The 22,993-nt window shown below is 39.1% G+C and overlaps 1 protein-coding gene across 1 annotated transcript in view; it reads right to left on the bottom strand.

Annotated features, from left to right (window-relative positions):
• The window catches only part of atrnl1b (attractin-like 1b), a 56,420-nt gene that overhangs the window by 16,485 nt on the left and 16,942 nt on the right, over nt 1–22,993 (bottom strand). Inside the window, exons 18-25 of the mRNA XM_041067171.1 lie at nt 19,527–19,760; nt 18,168–18,305; nt 16,014–16,107; nt 10,800–10,852; nt 9,285–9,379; nt 8,833–8,911; nt 6,937–7,094; nt 3,509–3,570 (exon numbers count right to left, since the gene is read on the bottom strand). Coding sequence (XP_040923105.1) covers nt 3,509–3,570; nt 6,937–7,094; nt 8,833–8,911; nt 9,285–9,379; nt 10,800–10,852; nt 16,014–16,107; nt 18,168–18,305; nt 19,527–19,760 — 913 coding nt within the window. The remainder of the gene's footprint in view (nt 1–3,508; nt 3,571–6,936; nt 7,095–8,832; nt 8,912–9,284; nt 9,380–10,799; nt 10,853–16,013; nt 16,108–18,167; nt 18,306–19,526; nt 19,761–22,993) is intronic.

Genomic DNA, 22,993 nt, shown 5'->3' on the forward strand with positions numbered 1-22,993 from the left:
ACATGTGGAACTTTAACAAATTCTCGAAAATGGCTGTTTCATCTGTCTGGACACAGAAATAAAGAAACTAGATATAAAGAGGGTGAATGCTCAGACATTAACAAGTATGTAATCATTTCCCTCTAATTATTCTCTGCTGTATTATGGGGGAACATGACTCTGTTCCTGATGTCCAGGAACGATCCTACTTGGATCTGAACCTCATCCTGTAACATGACCAGCGAGTTCTTGTCTTCTGGGACATGCCACGTTCTAAAATGGACAGTCTGGTCCAATAAGCACGTTTCACCAGAGACACCTGACTAGCTCTGATTTCACTGGCCCGTTTTTTTGATATTTTAAACTTGAGTAGGCTTTCAGTTTGCCTGCCACACCTGCTAGATCCACTGGCCAGGGTCTTTGAAGCAGGCGATAACGCCTGTGAAGAACGTGATAACACTTAGAAAATACAGCTTCTCATATATGAGTGAAGCAAAGAGGAGGTGACAAGGCAAAAAAAACCATAAGAAGGGAAGTGGGATTAAAGCTTTGAGTGATGGGAAACTCCTGTGCTTCAAACATCTCATCTCATCTCATCGCACACAGAATTTACTTTTGAGGTGCAGAAGCTGGGAAATCCTTTCATTCTTTTAGTCCCTGGACAGATGTTTGGCTTTCATCGTGTGTATATTGGAGGGTAAAGAAGCTTAAATCCTCTTTGCTGTTCCCTCTGCTGTTAATAAAAGGAGTTCTGCAATCATTCATGTTGTCACTTCCCAAGGTAGTGAAGGACAAAAATAAAATTTACAAAAAGATGCTCTCAGGTTTTCCACAAGTCGTTTTTGTCACCCGAGAAGAGCACACTTACTTTAAAAACATGAGGAAAACATGGCAGGAAGCCAGCACACATTCTATTTAATTTCCTGAATTTACTGATCTCAGACAAGCCCCAATCACTAATATCTGACTGCTTTCTACAGGCTTTTCAGGCTGTGCAACAAAAGAAAACATACTCCAACATGTAGCATCATCCTACAGATGCTACATAAGAAATAAGAAGTAATGTTAACTATTTATTAGAGGATTAAAAAAAATTGTGAAATAATAGTTTGGCCATATCTGACAATTTAATAAATAATATATATGATAAATAATTTGCATGCACATGAATAATAACTAAAAACTCTTATGCTTGCACATACAGTAAATGGTGTGAACACATGGAGAGACTAATGTGCCGTGTATATACTCTCACACACATACACACGCACACGCACACACACACAGTCATGACTAGAATGAAGCGGATTTTGTTAATTAGTATAAATTAGACCCTGGGGTTCCTCTGCAAGTGTAGTGCAGCATCCTATTAGAGAGTTTCTACAGCATCTAATCAGAACGCATGAAACAATCATAATCTAACTAGATTAAAACTTAGGCAGCACAGTGCAAGTAAATGCTGTTTATGAAGTCACTAAGAAGAAGAAGTAATGTGGAAATGAGGAAAAATGCTGAAAGGCCTGTAGTGGGAAAGGTGAAACAATATTTGAATGAACTCAAAAGAGAAAACAGAGCTTGTTCTCAGTCACGTCGTCATTTCTTCACCTTCTACCTCTCGTACAAGGAGGTCTAGAAACCCTGTGGGTTGATTTGACATTTTGTCATCAGGCTGATTATGTTTCCTGCGGGTTCTTTCCTCCTCAAACCTCCCACACACACACACACACATTCACACACACAACTGCTTGTGACTGCATCAGGGTCTTTTTTCCTGAGTTTATGGGTCAGTGAGAAGTGGACAACAAGGATGCAGACAAAGAGACCAGAAAATTAGTATAACCTGCAATACAATAGAAAAACACAAAAGAACCAAAAAAAAAAAAAAAAAAAAAAAAAAAAAAAAAAAAAATAATAATAATAATAATAATAATAAGCAGTAACAGATGCACAAAATTAGGCAGGCGACAAGGAATAGATGTGTAAGCTGGGGTTCATTTCCTTGGGTTTTAGAAAGTATGAGATTTAAATCAAAGGCAGGAAGCAGTGTTTTGCAAATATCATTCAAACAACAATTTCCAAGAGAAAAACAAACATTTAGTCTTTGTGTTTTGTCCTGTGCCTGTGTTGTGACCCAGTACAACATAGTTTCCTGTGTAACAGATGCAAGCAGCTGTCAGACACCTTTTACATAAAATAAGCTGTATCCTTCTCCCCTTCCAAGAATTCCTGAATTTGGCTTTTCAACTGTAATTTGATCAGATGGAGGCAGACGGTAACTGATTGTGTGACAGCTTTTGGGGAAACTTTTTGTGGACTGGGCAATGATGGGCAGGTGCCTTGGGCAAAGACTGTCTTCAATTCCCTCCCTGACACCTACACAGATAATATGTTAGTCCATCAGCTACTCTGGGCAGCATACCTCCAAATGAAATGAACCCGCACCGATACACAGATACACACACCACCATGGCTTATGTCAGTGTTAGGTATGAAAATTATTGTCTCCGCCGCTGACATTGGCTTAATGGTTAAAAACCAATGACAGAAAAAGGAGATAAAAAATGATCCACAACTGGTTTGTTCATGTGTCTCCTTCCCGAATCTAATGCAAGTCTTTTAGCATTGTACATAAAGACCTGCTTCCAGAGGTGCTAATCATGCAAAAAGCCTTATTCATCATTCCCTTTATGGCTTGTTGCATGAATAGCACTTTGGGTTATAGCACTGTAGTAATTATTATGATGCTAAATTGTTCATTTCTCACTTGCTGGTTCTTTTTTAGTTATTTCTTTTGAATTTGAGGGTAAGGTGCAGGTAAAACACAAGGAGTCAGCTATATAGATACCTGTTTTATATATATATATATATATATATACATATACACACACACACACACACACACACACACACACACAAGCTTAAGATCCAACCTGCAGTTCAGACACTGTGTAATAGATCACAGATGCTAGCAGGCTTTGTGAGGTGACTCCTTTCAGAAGGTTGGCATCAATGCCAATCTTTACAAGCTTTTCAAGTATGCCAATATCTAACTTAAAGCATAAATTTGGCAATTATACTCACGTCCTCTTAATTTACTCCAACTTTGCTGTGCTTTTGAGACAACTCAATCGACTCATTTTAAACATTTCAATGAGAAAAGATTTCCATCGCTGCTCTCAGGAGGAAAAATCATTAAGAGCCCTCATATCTTGATCGCCCACGCCTTTGCTTTAGTTGGTGCTTGCAGAGCAATATGCACCTATTTAAATGGTTCCTGCTGGTTCATTTGCCACTTGAAAAAGGGAAACCACCGCCTTGAAGACACAAGGAGCATTTACATGTACTCTGGTTAACAGAGCCGGTCCAACTGGCTCAAGTAACTCAATAAGCCCCGAGAGACAAGAGCGGAGCATGAAGATGTGATGGGTCAAATTCTAGATAATGTCTCTTGATTGCCGAACACTTAGAACAGCTAAACCAAGTGTGTGTGTGTGTATTTCTCAGTTGTATAAATATTTTACTGACTTACCTGAAAAATGTCACAAAGAACTGAACAAGGTCCATGATGCTGTTGTGCTGGGAGAAGGCAATCTATAGGAGAGAAAGAAGAAAATGACTTACAATCAGACTAATACCAGGACAATAATATTAAACACTAATGTAAAGGTAACAAAATGTTACAGTCAACAGGATATGAACATGGGTATAAATCACCATACTTTGAGAAAAAGTAAACAAAGCTTTTACAGCGTTCTCAGCCACTCAATTCTTTCGCAAACCTGAACTTTATATATAAAATCTATTTTTATTAAATAAAAACAAAATCTGTTATTAACAATCATTTAATCTGAAACACTCAGCTCAGCAAACTTTCACTTCATTCTAAGTGAGATCTCCCAGTTTATCTGTGACATTGTGGCAGTGTTAACATGACAGGGTGTCGACAGGTCAAGTCTGCATTAAGAGCCAAGTGGACCTGCTAAAAGGTCACTGACAAGATTCTCTGGAGGATCTTCCATTAGAGCTTCTGCCAGTTAAAAAAAAAAAAACGTTTGAATGAAACAGGAAAGGGAGAAAGGTATAAGAAAGCTTTCTGTTGGCAGACAACACGCAACTACAATAGAATTAATTTGAATAACTCTGAAAAATTACTGTCTGAAAAAATGATCTGGTGAGAATTATGAGTTGACCCAAGTGTATATTTCTCATTCTAAACCAAAGACAGAGATGTAAAAAAAAAAAAAAAAAAAAAAAGATTCCTTTAGATTTTTAATAAATTCTTTTCTATAGCTCCAGTTGCAAAAATAATAAAAGAAGCTACAATAAAAAATTCCCAATCCAATGTAATTCTAAAATATAGACAAAACTATACACGCCCATTCAGTTTTAGTGGGAAGGGAACGCAGGATAACTGTAATATCTGTTGTGGATGTGAATAACATTTAGAGTATATCTTATGTATGTAGCTGATTTATGTATAAAAGGCAGCATGGCCGGTGAATAATAGTTAAGAAATGTTTTACCTTCATTAAAAGAGGGATTACACACACTCCTGGCAGCTAAATCATATCTGATAGGTCACATCATAGTGACATGTCATTATCTACTGCAGATGCCTTGAAGGCATTCTGCCCTGAAAGCATATAGACACACAAACAAGACATCATCTGCAGCAATACTGAGTCTCCTCTGGTTGATAGCACGTCGGGTTGGGTAACAGGGCACAAACTGTGCTTTTGGAGGTGGATTATTTGCATCATGTTTGTTGCTTTGAATGAATGATGAGGCTCAAATTTAAAAGGTGAAGATTCAGCCCATCACGGGGTGTTGAAACAGTGAAGAGGCATTGATTTATTCATGTAGGAATAAAGGTATTCATCTTTTCCATCTCTTAATTTTGTGTAATTGACAAGCTACATATAGCTGAATATCTGGTGTCAGTGGTGATGACATGAGAGTGCATGTTTAAGGTTATGTGGCAGGACAAAGTCTTCACTGGACTGATCTTTATTCACAACTTCATCGCCTGCACAAACTTCTGCCAATTTTGACTTTTTTTAAGCAGAGAATGAGAATCACTGATCTGAGATGAAATGCTCACTGACATGGCTAACGAGACTCAGAAGCACACAATGCACAGATGTTTTGCTGCCGTTTTAATATGTGGGACTGTTCTATTTAGTGCTGCTTTTTCCATAAGATGGGGTCAAAGCAATACAGTTGGGGTTAATTTCATTTCAATTCGTCAATCTCGGCCAATCAATGGAATCATTTGAGAAACGTTCTTCTATTACAAGTGGACTTTTATAACATTGAGCAGCCTCTTGGATAACAATTACACTGACACACAATGATGTCACAGAAAAATCTTAGCTCAATACTTTTATCCACATTTAAAAGGCTTATTTTAAGCACTTGAACATTAAATACAAAGGCTCATAAGTGCAGTCTCAAATTCGGCTTTATCTCATCTCTCTTCTGCATCATAAAGGAAAGAGAGACCTTATCCTGTTACTGAAGCTGTTTGCTTTAACGGCTTGGTCCAGTCCATAATAAATAAGTGACTGTTGGCCAGGAAATCTAATAGAAAACTATTACCGGGCCACCTCCACAGATGGACTGACCCCAAAGATGCTATTACCCCCACCATGGGCCACTCATCTACTATGTGAAAGGGAGGGACAGAACAAATGTGAAAATCAATATATGGGAGCAGGCTAATTAGCAAAAAGGGTATTGTGTGCCATTATTAGAAATTATAACTGTATCTATCACATCTCTTAGTAAAAGCTTTTGCTTCTTGTTTAAAAGGTACAGTTTTAGAAATAAGATTGTTGCAGACTAAATACACAGGGGACACTGGCTGAATGTTATTCTTTTAGATATATAATATAAATAAATAAATAATGAATATGAAAAAGGCAATAATCAAACAATTCAACATTACAGCTTGTTTTTAAGAAATAAAACTGCAGAAATATGGAGCTATAAGTGCAAACTGAAATGAAATATCAAACATATAGAGCAAAACCATTATTTCAGATTCCTACCTCACATTACCAGTCAGAGAAACTGAATGGATTCAAATGTATTCGGGAGCATATCCAACAGAATTTGTCAAAGCGAAAGTGCTAAAATTCACCAAGTTTTGAGACATTAATTATTATCTAACTTTTAAATGAATATGAACTGAAGTGATGTTTACTTAGTTGCAGCCAGTTATAGTCATAAGTCAACCTGTCTACACTGGAGAGAGAATGAGTCCAGACCAAATTTGCTTTGTCAAAATGACAGGTCAAATAGTCCTGCCTACATCTAAAAAAGTCCTTTTTTCCTTTAACTTCAGTGTTTTTTTTCCTTTCTATGAAATCTTTGCACATCACTGTCTGTCTGTCATTTTGTAGCAGGTACTCACATCAGAGCCATGCGACCTCTAGTCCCATTCAATATTATTGCCGGTAAGTAACAAACCGTGACTTTTTTGACAATTGCTTAATTGTTGTTTTCCTGGAAAACCCAAAATAACTAACAGCAAATGGCAATTATTTTTCACAGCATCATATTTTCACACTGTCCATCAAATCCAAGCCTCATTCTCCTCCATTCCGAGGAGATGATCTAGAAAAGGTTCCACAAAGCCCGCTAAAAAACAGCTGTGCACCTTTGCACGCTTACCATCGGTCATTAAACCTGTAATTAAGAGTAAAGTGTGCTTGAAATCACCCTGAGCAACAATGGGGCTCTGCATCTGCAAAGATGGCTGCTCCTGCTCTCTTTCTGTATACAGGACTGAGACCTACTGTTCTTAAATGGGATCTTTTCAGATGACTGCACACACACTGTACATGAAGTGAGAAATCTGGGACAACATAACACATGAGAGAGAGAGAGAGGATTGGATCACTGTGTTATCTGCTTCATGTGAGTCAGCTGAAAGTCACCAAGCACCATCCTTACCTGGATCTTGATGGGCCATGAGAAGTTACTGACGTAGACATAAAAGGTAATGTTAGGGTTGCTTCTAAAGGTGAACTTCTCACAGGAGAAACTGTCTCTGTATTCCTTGATGTTAGTTTTGGACACGATGGGCACCTCCTCTCCAGAAATGGTTCCGGCTGTTGGGGCAAAGAGTTCATGTTCAGTACATTGCCATTTGGTGCTCACAGAGCCCACCTTCATACAGAGACGAAGCTGCGACACATTATTATCAATCCATTTATGGGTTTATCAAGCCATTTGAGACAACAGGAAAGCTCTCATGACCAATTATTATTATGTCTGATGTGCATTAAACTTCTCTTTGGTTGACCTAAAATAGCTTTGGGTTTTATTGTGTAATTATACATGCTGTCCATATTTTATTGTTAAATGGACATGGACGTGGGAGAAAAGCACAGCTTGAAAGAGGGACTGAAATGCTGCTGTCTATAGGTCATGACTGAGTCATGCTAGCACATATTCATCATTTGAATCCATATCACCACTATCAGCTAATGCGTTTAGTATTTTTGACACCAAGAAATTAGCATTTTTTACGCCCTTGGGGCGGATGCAGACTGCATGAGGGCAACAAAGCTCTGCGAAGATCAACTGTTTATTACAGTGTTTGTTTGTGGCCATTTATGTTTTGCATTCATGAAGTGTGTTATTTAATTTCTTGGTAAATATTACAAAAGCCCAAAATCGGCAGTGAAAAAGAACAATATCTGTTGATGACAAGAAAGGATTTTGGAATTTTCTTTCAGTAAAATTCAATGTAGTCACATTGAAGAGCAAAACTTTAGAGAGTGTCTTATTAACATACAGTTCATAATACTCACTCTGAAATAAAAACTAATGCATTTCCAAGCAAAACTCTTCAATACAAAAGGCTATTTTCCATCTATCTTAATGTTTCAAGTCATTTCTTATTCTTCCTCATGTCAGTGGGTCCTCAACATTGACATTCCAACCCACATCTCTGAAACAAAAGAACTGAAAATGACAGCTTGAGTGTGGCTACGTGAGCACGTTTATCTTAATTGAAATCACCCCCCCCCCACCCAAAGGCACTTCACGCTCTTGTCGATTGTGAAGAGGCTCTCGTTCCTTCTGAGAAACAATATCTACGCGTGGAAAGGGGACCCAACTTCAAATATTAATGACGGTGCTCCGAAAAGGTTAAGGTGGCGGAGAGGAGCAGAGGAGGTTAACGTGTTTTAGTGGTTGGAAAATGTCAGTGTTGTGGGGATGGAGAAAGTGGCAGATGACTTGAGAGGAAGGGAGGGCATGAGATAAACAGTGGCACTGGACGACTGCAGTGTCCTTGGGTGTCTTTCCTCAGGGGACCTATAATATCCACTCAACGGTGACACAGTACTCACTACCTAGAGAGGGTGCATTATTGTTCCTGTTATATCTGTTATACCTACAGACTAAATGATTTAATAAATAAATTTAAAAAAAACAATTAAGAAAAAAGCTACATCACAAACTCGATTTCTAAAGACTGGATAGTATATTTCATTATTTCAGAGAATATTGTGGAAGCAGGTGATTAAATTTGCAATTCTGGCATTGTGATGACAATAAATACAGACAGTATATCTAATCAGCCTGGGTCTGTGTTTGACCTGTCTGTACAAATTGCCCTGTGTGGGTGAAAATGACTTCTTAATGATGCTTGGGCTAAATTGGGTGCATGTCATTTTATGTGGGAGTGGCACATTATGCAGTTGGATTTTGGGGTCTGAACATCCTCCGAGATTTTGAATATCTGCTTCCCTGACCTTCAAATGCTTAACTACTGTCTAAAGAATAGATCAAGGCATATCTACAATACATGAATTAAACTGTGAAATTAAGTAAAAGTACCTGTTGATCCCACCGACCAGGTGATATTGAGGTTGAAGTTGTTGGATGCATTAATGGACATGTCCAAGTTCTTGTTTGCCTTTAGAAGATGAACATAAAACACAACATTAATGTATTTAAATATAAGAAAGGCAGAAATCATCACACAAAAAGACACAACAGTCTCAATATGGAAAGTAAATAATAAAAGCAAAGATACTCTAAGGAGGTTTTAAAACTCCGTGGGGATTCAGGAAGCCTTGAATGATTCGTGGGCAGTTTCAGACTCCCATAGCATCTTGATAGAAAGTGAATGACCAATCAATGATCATTGACTTTAAGTGTGGCAGTCTACCACTGGAGATTTAATAGAGTGCTGCACTCATGTCACCTCTTCAAAAAAAAAAAAGACCAATTTATAGAGTCACTGCCTCAGTTACCAGGCAGAGAACTTTGACTTCGGAAATAGTTACCTGCTCAGGTGATGCCATGAAGTTGATGGCAGTGTAGTGATTGTCATCTTCTTGGATGAGACTGAAGGTGAACTGGTAGTCGATCAGGAGATTGTCTATTTAGAAAATCAGACAGGAAAGAAAGGTTTCACATCCCTTCCTATCATACATCAATATATTTTACATAACAAGGTGTAGTTTCTGAAGAATATACACAATCTGAGCTGCCAGCTGTGGCTTACACTACTAGAGACTACTGTGACAGTATAAAAATACAGAGATGTATGCCATGTGAGGAGATCAAAAGAAACTTACAAGCAATAGCCTGACTGATGGAGACAAGTGAAATCAAAATGTCTGTAATCAATTCCAATGACTTGCAATCAGGGTGTACAATTTTCTCATCAAGCAGAGAACAAGTAGGAATATCTGACCCTGACAGCAAGCTCAAAAAATTCCCCTGCAGCGATTAATGAAATATTTATTTATTTATTAATAACAGATTGTCACAAATGAATTCACTACTTTCCCAAAATGATATACAAACATCAGTGAAGCATCTACATACAAACATTTTTTAGATTGGATAATATATTTTAGACTTTACTTCAATCTATTTTGTGTAGTGAGACCAAAATCACCAGTTACAGTGAAAAGTCAAATGATTCACACTGTGAAGAATCTGGATAACGTCACAATGAGTGCAGCGTGCTAATCCATGGTCGACGGGCCTGTTAGATAATGTGTGGAGTGTCATGTTTACAATACCGCGTGACAGAGCTCAAGGAAAAGTCCCAGTGGTGTGCAGAGGTTAAAACAAGCTGCAGGCTTTTAGTTTCCTGTCTTTCTCTCATTGAGCCTGATGTCAGGCTATGGCATTTCAAAAGGGACAAAACCTTGGCAGAGGCTCTGTTGTCAGTAGCACAGTGTTGAAAGGCAGATAACAAATCACTAAGTACTGCAGCACCGTGAAGGACACCAAATCATGCAAATAAACACACAAAGCACAAACACCAGCATGTACAGTACACACAGAAATACAGGCGCAGATGTGCGACCACTCAGCACCGGGTGTCAACTTTACGTATTTTGTTTTTTTCTTTCTTATAATGCAGCTTTTTGCATCACTCACCTTGATAGATTTCCCTTTTACTTTACTAGTCAAACCACCATTTAGTCAACTTTCCAAATGAATGAATGAGTAGGTGGGTGATTGAGTGAGCGAGCAGACAAGTGGAGAATTTTTACTCCTCCGTCTCCTTGATTAGCTCAATCACTCACTCCTTCTGATGCACTTGACATTTTCACGACAAGTCATTCTGTCACCGAACAAGCGCCCCTGGTGCCAAAGTGCTAAAATGCTCCATCTGCCCTGAGCGCAAGAGTGGAAGTGTAGAAGCGGCGAGGGAGCAAGAAAAGCAGAGAAAGAATAGCCAAGAATAATCAACGAGGTGTGTGTGTGTGTGTGTGTGTGTGTGTGTGTGTGCATATGAGCTGTCTTTCCAGCAAGTAGCTGTCCAGTAGAGAATTACTCACAGTAACAGGTTCCTCTGAGTGGATTGCCAAGGTAACGGTTTTCTGAGTCACATCTGCAGTGAAGAAAACAGAGAGGAGAGAACAAGATGAAGAAGAGTGCTAACAGATTGAGAGCAAGAATGCCTCTTATCAGGAGCAGTGTATGCCAAGTGCCAGCGCATTAGCTCCTGCTGTTGGCGCCTCATCAAGTCTCTTACTTCTGACAAAGAGGAAATAATCTGATAGTTTGTAAAAGTTAATTAGATTTTTTTTAAGTTTTGTTTATCGAAGCAACACAGTGATATGCAGCAAATTTTACGTGCCACCTGATCACAGAGAACAGGCAACTAAATGTAATGTATAAAGTTTAAACCCTTAAAATACTTGGAGCAAACGACACAACTTTCTTGATTATATGGGAAATATAATCCAAATTTATATGTGAAAGCCAAATCAAGAATAACTACCAATAGAGGTGAGTCCTTTTAAAGGGATGGATGAGGTAGGAAAGTTAAAAGAAAAGGAGTTTGAAATATAGATCAATAGTCATACTGTAAAGCAGCGTGTCATCCAGACACTAATGTTCACAGGAGGGTGGCAAACATAAGGAAGAAATGAGAAAGTCCACTCTTTAGTACGCTGATTACAGTTATATGCTATGGCTTTCTTTTACTAAAAATGTACATCAAAATTATCTACCATTGTACGTAATTATGCAGTCTGTGACAAAATTATACACCTTTCTTTCAGAACACAAAACTTCTAACACATTTTTAAAAGTTTTTCTGTGTTACATGTACATATCATATATAATTATCATATATAATTTTAATTTAAGATCCAAAATAAATGTAAACAAAATAAATAAATAAAAGAAAAAATAAAAGAAATAAAAGAAAACTATAATTACACGGTTTGTGTGTGTGAAATGACTGTAACTCCAAGGGACAATGAATCTATAAGTCCAGCTAATGAGGGTCTTAACCCAGAGTGAAACATGGTGTGAAAACTGGAAAATTAAAGGGTTCCATTTGCCTCCAATCCATTGTTGTTAGTTGACAAACACTTTAATTTTAAAGGCTTGAAAATCCCCACTGTCCACACAAATGGCAAACACAAAAACAAACTCGTTCTTGACGATGAAAGAATGCTCCAAATCACAGATTTTTCTTAAAGGTTTTGTGTTTTAAATTTGCTTTTTAGGCTTTTTAAAAAGTTTTTAAAGTTAAATCAATTATTGGATCACACTGTGGTTAGTTTTCAATGTGCATTTGTTAAACAGAAAGGTATGAATGGGCTTCTTAGGTACTGTCAGGTCTCGCAGTTTGCTCAAAGCACAGCAGTTCAGCAGGACAAATAATTTTCACACATCAGTGATACTGTGGAATAACAGCCAAAAGTCTGATTTTTAAATTAAGTGCTGCCAAACAACATCATTTGTTAACATTGACTGTTTTGAGGGTACGTGCGTGCATAAGTGTGTTTTATCAGGCTTTCCAAAGGCCTGTAATGACGAGAAACATATGGCAGTGTTCAATGTTCTTTATCTCCTTTTTAATGCATCTCTCCGCTCTGTCTCTCAATCTTTTATGCATTTTAACCGTCTACAATTCTCTCTGGACTAGTTTATCATCACTCTGCTGTACCTCACCTGATAAACAGGGTACGTAATGTCACACACATGCACTAAGATCTGCATAAATAAAGTGAAAAGTGACACAGCAATCTAAACATTAGATATCTATTATCACACTGACTTTGATTCACAGCTGTTTTATTTTACAGAAAACCGATTACTTAGAATAAGAATATCAAAAGCGGTGTCGAGGAGTCAGAGAGGACACAGAGCGAAGGAGGGAATGGAGGAGAGGAGCAAACCGACTGAGAGACACGAACGCCACAGAGGAGGAGGTGGCAGTTAGTGATGTTACAGCGAGGGTGGGGGGGTGGGGGGAGTGACGCTGCCTCTAAAAATAAAGCAACATTGGTTGTTTTGCAGCAGTTTGGATTCACGAGACAGATGGTTATCACCGCTGAAGGTACTACGCAAAATTCTGTCCAGTCAGATGAGGCTGGAGGTAACACATCTGACGTGTTTCAACGCCTTAAATATCACCAGTGGAATGCCGCCACAGGCTTTTGAACCTTACAGAACATCACTCCCGGGGCGTTTAAGTTGCCTGGCATTTACAGAAGGCAAAACACACACATACCCACGTGCTCATCATGTAGTGTATAATGCAACTCCTCTACCCTGTATCTTAATTTAATCTACACCTACATGCATGCGTGCACACATCTGAACTCCAGGCAATACCCCTGCACAGTATCTTAATTTGATCTACACTCAACTTGAACCTTTGTCTGCGCTTGTGCACACTCTGTGATTTAACGGGCAAAATACACACACACACACACACGAACAAGCAGGAGAAATTTGCTATGAACCAATTCGATGTCCTTCACACATACAAAGGCTGGAGCGAACACACACACGTACACACTCCGAGAGCTAACCCCCGTTACCTCCAGCACAAGAAGAATCCTGAATAATGTATGTATCCAAATGAACACTATAATAAGAAATATTTCCCTCAGTGCTCTTGTTTGACTCATCACTGCAACGCAGCATGGACCTCATCAATTGTTTTCAAAAACAATTCTATTCTGCACTGATGCACCCTTCACTTCATTACTGCGGCTATTATTCGGAGGTCCTAATGGCATCGGTGGTTGAGGTGCACGCGTGTGTGAAAGCCAACATGCGTGTACTTTTGTGTACAGTGCTCAAAAGGCAGCGTACCCTTGTGCAGAGGTCTTTGTTTAAGGGTTATTGCTGGGGACGGTGCAAGTGAGTGGCTGAATGGGGTTGGGGGAGACACTGATTACATGTAATGAGATACCAGAAATTACATTATAAAAAGGGAATGGCAAACACCCCACCCCAAATATTAGACAGTACATGCACACACTAATTAGATCACATTTGGAAAAAAAAAAAAGGGGGATTACTTGATCGCTAAAACATGTTTGAATGTAAACACGTATCTTGATTTTGAGATTATAAACACCACTAAAATAATGGCTGTTGATAATGACAACACTAATCTAATTAGAGTCTGTAAACGGGACTGAATTAACAACATATTCCGGCGATTTATGTTGCTGGCTAAATTTTAAGATGATAATCAGTAATGGGATGCAGGAACCTTCCCAAAGCTGGCTCCAGAGCTGTACGGGCACATCCTCCCTCTAAATGGCTGATGATGATTGGCCTGCTGGTGCCTGGCCTGCTCTGACACCCCGCTCTGATTTTGTAGGTGGAAAATGAGTCGTTTGAATCAACTGTTAGCCACCTGCTTTCTGGGTGTTGCTCTGCATTGCGCTGCGCTGCATTCCATCTGGCTGCAGAAATTAATGTGACATTTTGTCATTTGTGTCAAGTGCCATTTATTTATTGTCAAAGTCAACAGAGAGCACAGAGGGTTGTGAAGAGGTTTTATTCTCAGCACTTCCCCCTTGTTTTCTTTGCTTTCTCTCTGTGTCTTTCCTTTCTTTTCCACTCTCATCGCGTTCATGTGTTGTCTCGCTCAATGAGTTTCTTGCAGATTGTGAATGCTGTCAAGGCTGTGACGTCAGGTCCCTTGTATTTTTCAAGTGATGAACTTGATAAACTCTAACTCTCAATAGGTGATCCACTGTCTTTGTCTGTTCCAGCATCGTGGCTGTCACTGCTCAGCATAAATACCAAGTTTTTGCTTGGATAAAAAAAGTCATGATAAAAAAAGTTTGTATTGTAATGTCATATATTTTTTCCAATCTCAACTGTGTGTGACAAAAAATAAAGATAAAAAGATAAAGATCTGTTATTTTGTCAAAAGGCGTGCAAATTGATTTAAATAAGGCATGAAATCTGTGACTGTGAAATGTGAAAGATGACAAAACCTGAGCAAAGAGAGAGAGCAAACAAAGAGAGAGAGGCAAAAACCATGTGACTGTGTGTGTGGGAGTGTATGTGCGCTCATGTTTGCCAGTGACCCCTGCAGACCTCTTACTGCATTAGGGGTATTAAAAACATCAGTGTCCATTCTTGCTTACAAGAGATGGTCCTCCTACACCGAGGGAATCCACAGTGTCAGCAGAAATTGTCCTGGAGGTGGAGTTTCTCGCCAGTAATGTCAAGGTTTTCTGTTTTTACACCACAGAATCATTACAACACACAGGTCTCCACCAGACAAGGAGCAAGGTTGCTAACTGTGGTCAGAAATCTATGCTCATGCCCCATTATGAAAATGATAAATCATTAAAGCAGGCATTTTAATTGTTTGATTTTGAAATGTTGTTTGGCTATGACCTCACATTTCATGAATCCCATTGTATAATTAAAACAAAAGGGTTACCGAGTGCCATGATCCAAAATCAGATCAAGCTGATTTCCATTTACTGTGTATATACTGATGTTCTTAGTGTCTTATCCATGACAGTGCTCCAATACCAAAGAAATGAATGGCTGTAAAATGACAGAATTAAACAGAAAATCTGATCAACGCTGAGAAAAAAAATTAGGATTATTTTTGTAAAAGTTGCCATTTGTTGGAACTCTTCTGGGTCACCTACCATCCATTCTGATGTATTGTAACTTGTTCCAATGTCATCATTATTTTCTGAATAAATTAAATCACAAGCGAGGGGCTAACTTGCTCTACTCCAACTTTCTTGAATCTGTAATGGTCCCATTTAAAATCTGCACGGTGAGTTTTTAACTCAGTGTCCATAAAGACACAATTATAAACACGAACAGCTACTTCGAATCCCAGAATTAATACTCGGGTGTTTTCAGATCACAATTTAGATGTCAATTAAGATGTCATAAACAGCATATAACACCTTTCCGAATGCGTCTGTCTCACTCGTCAAATCGGGTCTTCCTTAAAATAGCTCCAAGCATTTCATCAGGGCTCCGTCCCAAGTGATTACTGACCCGGTGACAGGCAGCCCAGAGACTCACTTTTGATTGACATTACCTTAACTCAGTGAAATTTCAGTCATCACACTGACAGTGTATGTCTCATTTGACCTTCCAGATGCAGAACTTTTGGACACAGTATCTAGAAATACTGAACTGACCATAACAAATAATTAAAAGCTACACCAAGAAGAAAACTACAAAAAAAACTGATGGATGCAAATGAGTGTTTATTTGTGTGTGTGTGAGCATGTGGTGTGAGTACTCACAGCTGGCACTGGTCTCCTTTGATCCCCTTGGTGGTACAGAAGCACTTGCCAGTTAACACCTGGCACACACTTGCATGACCATTACACTTACAGGCTGGAAGGGGCAGAGACACACAGATGGAAAACAAAGATGGGGGACAGAAACACAGCATGTCAAAGAGAGAACAGAGGGACAGAGACACTGACTAGAATAACATTTAACTAAATATGAGGATAGAGTTAAAGTTATATTTGTGTAGTGTGTGTACATTAACATGATCAGTTAAAAATCTCCAGTGGTTTAAAGCTTTAAGTTCAGGTTCTCCTGAGGGCATAAAAAACTCTTGTTGTTTTTACCTCTATCAAGCACAAGGCTAGCAGTTTCCCACTGCTTACAGTATTTCTGCCAAGCTAGGCTACCAACATCTCTTCTCCTGTACTGAACACACCGAGATAAAATTGATATTGATCTGAGTAAGATGGTAAACAAGTCCATTTCCTAAAAAGACTGGCTGAACTTCAGAGATCTAATACATGATGGAGAAAAATATGTGTGTCATCCATGTGACAGGAGTGCGTTTAACTTCTTCGTCTTGTTGACAGCTGATGATATAAGGATTCAATTTTACTGCGCATCAGCCACACTGAATAAGAGGTTTTGCTAAATGTCCAAACTAACTCTGATGATGCAATAAATTCCTCGTCTTCAAACTAAAGCATGAGTATATTTGCGTGTACTAATGGAACATAATGATTTTGAGTCATTTCATCCCCGGGCTCCGAAAGAACAAGAAGAAAAGCTCACCTGTGTAGTTTCACTTTACAGGTTATGGCTATAGCCTGTGCATTAACAGGTGGTACCTGAGACCGTAAAGCTCCCAGATGTGTATATATTTGAGTGTGTGTGTGTGTGTGTGTGTGTGTGTGTGTGCCTCCCATGTCTGTCAATTCAAACAATAGCCAACATGTAATTTCTCAGGAATGCTATTCAAGTCTCATAAAAGGATGAGTGTGGGTAAATCTCCTCTTGACAAGGAAGCTGTATTACCAGTCTTCAGTCACTCTGCAATTCATTTCATAGTAAGACACCCTCAGACAGTTATCAAATACACATATTCATTTTATATTTGATTTAATGTCCACTCCTGTGCTGCGTTTACATCCATTCCCAACCTGATATTCAGTGAACATTATATGCTCTTTGCTTTGAAAACAGGAACACTGTGTAAATTATGGGCTGCAGTCACTGGAGAAAATTTAGAGGCAGATAATAAATCTGCTTCATCTGCGATTCAGACACTCAGTCAAAACATTTTTATATCCACAGAGAAAAACCTGAGTATCACACCCTGAAAATTAGTTAAGCAATTAAGTTATTTTAGTTACATCTGTTTAAATCTGCATCAGTTTGCCCGTAAAAAGTCACTCTTTCCTCCTCCAGTTAACCAGCACTGTATGCACATGCCTGGTTGTGTGTATATCCCTTAATTCAAAAATCCAAACACATAATGTGCACGTTTTCTACAAAGCTGTGTCCTCTGGGTGAAAAACCACAGTAACACAATAGTTGAGTATTTGACCTTCAGCTTCTCCTACAGTTCCCACAGTGAACCACATCTGTTCTACACTCACTCCAGTGTCAGGTCTGAAGAAAAGGGAAAGTCAGCTTGACAAAACACAGTTAATCTTGACATTTCACTGTCGCTGACTCCCAGAACCAAAAATAAACCAGCAGAGACTAGACATCTATTTTGCCTTTGGTTAAAACCAACATATGGAGCAATATTTTTTCCAAGACAGACAAACTGTCACTAGTTCTAATCAATACGCAATAGTGCCCTCTGTTGGCTGTGATGCTGTAAGTTTATCATGCAACATAGTAATTAGAATTCAATAGTAGTATTCAAGTAGATGATTTTCTTCTAAAACCTTAATGATTGTTTATACACAGCAGGTCTAGTTCAAAATAAAGGAAAATATAAAAGGTCATTTGAGATGTATTTGTTTAAACCTGTTGATCTGTTGTTAATTAGAATGAAATGTACACAGATGATTGGGAAAAGGTCAAAGAGCTTTGGGGTTAGAATGCATCAGCGTCACCAAAACAATAACAAGCAAATCCATTAAGTTGTGTGAGTGCAAAATAAGTCAATTCTGCGGCGATGCGGCACTCACCCTGGCATTTGCCGCCATTGGTCGGGTCTCCGTGGTAACCAGGCATGCACGTCTGGCAGTGAGGACCAGTGGTCAGGTTACGGCACTGTTCGCACACGCTGCCGTTCACGCACGTGCTGTGGCCATTACACTGGCAGGCTGTGGAGGAAAGAGAGAGAGGAGTTATGCACCTGCAGGATCAGGGTCAGTTTCTGTTGGGTTCCTTTCTGCTAACATGCATGTAGTATTTGGATATTTCAAAAATAAAACATCATTTTGATCATCCACCCTGAAGCTAAGAAAAAGCTAGGATTTGACACCAGACCATCACAACTTATATGTAGGGTTGTTCCTACTGTTTTCTAGAAAAATCAACAAACGCATTAGAGCTGCTGGTAGCTTGTGTCTGCCATGTCATATTGTATTTTATTATTACTTAATCAGACCTGCCTTTTTAATTATTTTTAATGGCTCCAGCTTTTAATTAATCTAATTTGTAATACCAATAGGAATTACAAATTAGGTTGGACATCTAATGGAAAAGAATATGAAAATAAGAAGTGTTTATTTTATGTAAGCTTTAATTCATAAGCTAACCTTGTTTATATTGATTTTTCAGCCACCGTACGTTGTGTACTACTGAGCCTTCATAGACCGTTAAAATTAATTCCACCTTTGACGTGAGATACAACGTTCCAGCTCTACCACTGAAATGTGCATCGCAGCAGGGCAGTAACTATAATTCAGAGCTGTGAAAACGCTCTCTTGGCTTGGTCCCCTGGCTTTCGCACCTTGAGCAGTTTATTGGCTGTGAAGCTATGCATTAACATGACATCGCAGATCGTAGGATGGAAAATGTTCACTAGTGAACACAATAGTATTTCTGAGGAAATAGGGAATAACATTTCATAAAGGAAATAAAAATAAAAAAAAAATCAATGAAACCGAGCTTCAAGCCGACAGAATTAAACCCATATGAGGCAAAATATCACCAAAACTCACATCTAGGCTCGCACTGGTGATAAGAATTTTACAAAATAAAATATTTCTCAAGGTTTTTACACATTATTGATACCGCTGAGCCACTGAGCACTCCTCACATTCTTAAATTACAACTAGCAGTGGGTATATTATCATCTTTCATGACGTGGTTGCACAGACTGGGGCTTGATGAAAGCATTAAATGGCATACTAGCATAAGGTTGCATGAAGTCAGCAGGGAGGGATTAGTTGCATAGGGAAACTGTAACAGGAATCCTTGATAAGAACATCTTTTCAAACTTAAGACATTACAGTCAATAGGTAATAACAACCTCTCACATAGATACACTTGTGACACATGATCTGTAATTTCAGCAAGAGGGACAGTGGATCCCTTACCAGGGCAGTGAATGAAGGCCCACTCATAGCCCTTGTCTTTGGGACAGCTGCCTGGCTCCAGGCTCATGTCCTGGGACTGGCCCTGCTGGCCCTGCTTCGCTGTCCTCTTCATGGGACCCCGGTACGAACCCTCCATGCACAGACCCTTCCCTGTGCTGCTGGGATCTCCACACCAGCCGCACTCAGGTTGCTCCAAGCACTGGGAACACGTCTGCAGGCCTGAGCAGTTCTGGGCTAAAGGAGAGAAGAGACTTGTGTTTTATTCTTCACCAGCAAATTTTGTGTTTTGACCCTTTGCTGCTCCACATTTGTCAAAAGAAGTATTTATTTACCAGTTACTTTGAAATCAACAGCAGCAGACAAAATTCAGCAGCAAAGGTGCAATGTTGCAGCAAACAAAATCCTGAAGGATGCTGCTTTCAGTATTTTATTTTGTAGGATCTCGACCTTTTTAAGATATAATTTCAGTCACTTCTTAGCCTCTACCAGGCCTGTAGATGAAAGAGCATTAATGGTGTTTGTACTGAGACATAAACTGGTTATCCAGTGAGCTGTCAAGACAACAGACTTGGGAGCAGAAAATATACAATGTACAAGTGCAGACCATTACACAGCTGATGGAGAGGGGAAAAAGCCATAGAAAGAGACAGAAAATGTGTCAGCAAACCAGAGCCAGTGAAGAGTTTGTGATTTGAGCAAAGTTCAATGGAAGGATTAAATGTGATGTGTGAAGTGGCACCTTGCTCTAAACTCAGAAACCCAAGGGAGCGAGGGCGCAATGCTGTTTTGTCAGTTGGGGGACGAACTTTTAGGCCACTAAATTGCTTGACATGTTTCAGCGTTGCCACTTGCCCGCCAGACAGACACTTTAGGGGAGAAAATGTCACTACTATTTTAAGGAGACAAACATTGAGTGCTTTTACCTCAGTTTATGTCAAACAAATCTCCAGCTATTCTGCTAATGGATGCGAAACCATGACAACGCAAGAGCAATCAGTACAAAGTAAGGCCATTTAAGTTTGTTTTGATGACAGGACGTAAGTGGCACATTTCTCAGGAACATACCATTCTGAGAAAAGAAGTAGCTGGATGAGGACTTATCTTGTCGCAACACAAAAGCATGCTGAAATACAAAATCTGCCATGAAAAACAAAACCCACATCTTTCGCATTGGATTTTGACAGATAAGTGCTGTGAACTAAATCTGATGCTGTAACATGAATTGGGTGGTGATTATGACTGGGTCTGTACAGCGGAGCAGGTCTCATTTCATCCACAGTGCTAACAGTTTTCAGTGTGCTAACAGCCAAGCAAATATACAAGCAAATACAAGTGTATTTTCGGCCCCTCATGCCCCTGACAGCACTGACAAGTCTGAATTTATTTATGGAAGCTTTCAAGGCCATTTCAACGGGTAAATGAGTTCAAATCTGTTTCCTGTTGCAAATTAAATCAAAATGTGACTTTTAAGGTCACACTCTAGAAGATGAGGTTTTGTAAGATCATTTTATTGTACCTTCCACTGCATGTCTCTTGTGGTTACATTTATTTTCTCTTTATCTGTGTCTGCAGGATGTGTCACCTGTGTTTGTTGGATTGCACAAACGCTACAAAGATTATTGATAAAAAATGACAACCTCACGACTTCGATATCTGGTTTTGAAGATCTGAGAGCAATGTGAGCAAAATCATTTGTTTCTGTGTCTTTTAATGCACCCGGCAATCAGATGGCAAATGCTGCCACAATGTGGACTTGTGAACACATATGCAAAGAATTTCACATCTTCAAACGCAGCTTTGATGCTTTTACTCTATCCCAACTGCTCTCCTCAACTTTTCAAATTCTCAAAACGTTCCTCAAGAATTATTACTTTTGCACCAAGGATGTAGCGAAACCAGACCAGCCTCTTGAAACATGATGAAATCTAGTTTTTAAGGACCAAAGGAGTCTTGTGAATATCGTGATGGAAGAGATTCAATACGATTACTTTGCAGTACTTGCTAATGGTTTCATTTGCAATAAAATCCCCATAAACTAATCAACCAACAACAAAGGGCTGCCCTAATTTTAACAGCTGTCTCTAGGCTAGGGCTGCAACTAATGACTAATTTTCAAAATCAGTTAATCTGCCAATTATTTTTCTCCATGTATCAATTAATCATCTTTTTAAAAAAAAATTGTGAAAAATGGCCAATGTCATTTCCCAGAGCCCAAGGAGATGTATTCAAATTACTTATTTTGTTCCACCAACAGTCCAAAAGCCAAAGATGAATGTCACTGTCATATACCGTATGACACAAAAGACAATAAGTCCCCACCTTTGAGAAACTGGAAATTGCAAAGACATTTTAGCTTGAAAAATGAGGAACATAATTAAATCAATTAGCAGAAAAGTTGCCATCAGCTCTGCTCAGAAGCTCAACTGCATATCTGCAGAACCTGAAGCAGTGGAGTTGGTGTAGGGAGCATACGAGCAAGTTCCAATATAAAAGATTAAATCAAGGACCAAGGAAAATGCTCTGAAGAAAAGGGAAAGTCAACTTGACTGTGCATGTTTAAAATTCTGTTTGAACTTCGGGGGAATCACTTTTTTTTTTTTTTAAACCCATCCTGATGAAACGAATGGACAGTGTTTTCATGGCCCAGATGACCATGTGCCTGGTTTGGATGTTTGATCTTGTAAAAAATGGCTACACAGAAGCTGAAGACGTATTTTGGATTATTTACTACAAGACAGAGAGAAATCATTAAATCAAAGCCATAAATAAAGCATTATTCTCCATAGGACATCAACAAGCTACTACTTATTATTACAAATCACAAATAACAACCTCTTCTCCAACCTCAGATCTGTAAAATTAGACCATCCTCTACTGAGAGCAACAAATGCAACACAGTCTGCCCTTTCAAGGTGTCCCTGCAGGTAGTGATACTACAGAGTATTTTATCCTAGGCCTGTGGTTTTAAGTGCATTTATGCAGTGCACTCAGCTTACAGCACACATCACTATGCACTGAAAAGGAGGAGGAATGGACTGAAGTGAGTGAGATAATTCAAGACAGAAGTGGTGAGTGAAACTTGGAGAGTGAATGTGAAGCAGCAAAGTCAGAGAGAACAAACAGAGAGAGAGAATAAAACACAGAGAGAATTTATAGGACAACCTTCTCTGTCCTTCATGCCAAAAGGGACAAATTTCTCAAGACAAATGTCCACAGAGTACCGAAACGCCTCTGTGTTACCTAGCACCAGCAGACACAAAAGAACTGGAGACTGTACCCTTGGGCTCCCTAAATTTGTTACTGACTAAACTGATCAGAGATGTTTTTACAATCTGACACGACTGCGGGTTTAATTCATACATCACGCTGCAACAGCGGGATCGAAATGAACAACCACACTGACCTTCAGATAAAGGAGCACTCTGACCAATGTGCAGCGAAAACATTGTTCACCTCTGTTCGTGCCC

Source organism: Toxotes jaculatrix, chromosome 21, assembly GCF_017976425.1.
Source record: "Toxotes jaculatrix isolate fToxJac2 chromosome 21, fToxJac2.pri, whole genome shotgun sequence".
Lineage (NCBI taxonomy): Eukaryota > Metazoa > Chordata > Actinopteri > Toxotidae > Toxotes > Toxotes jaculatrix.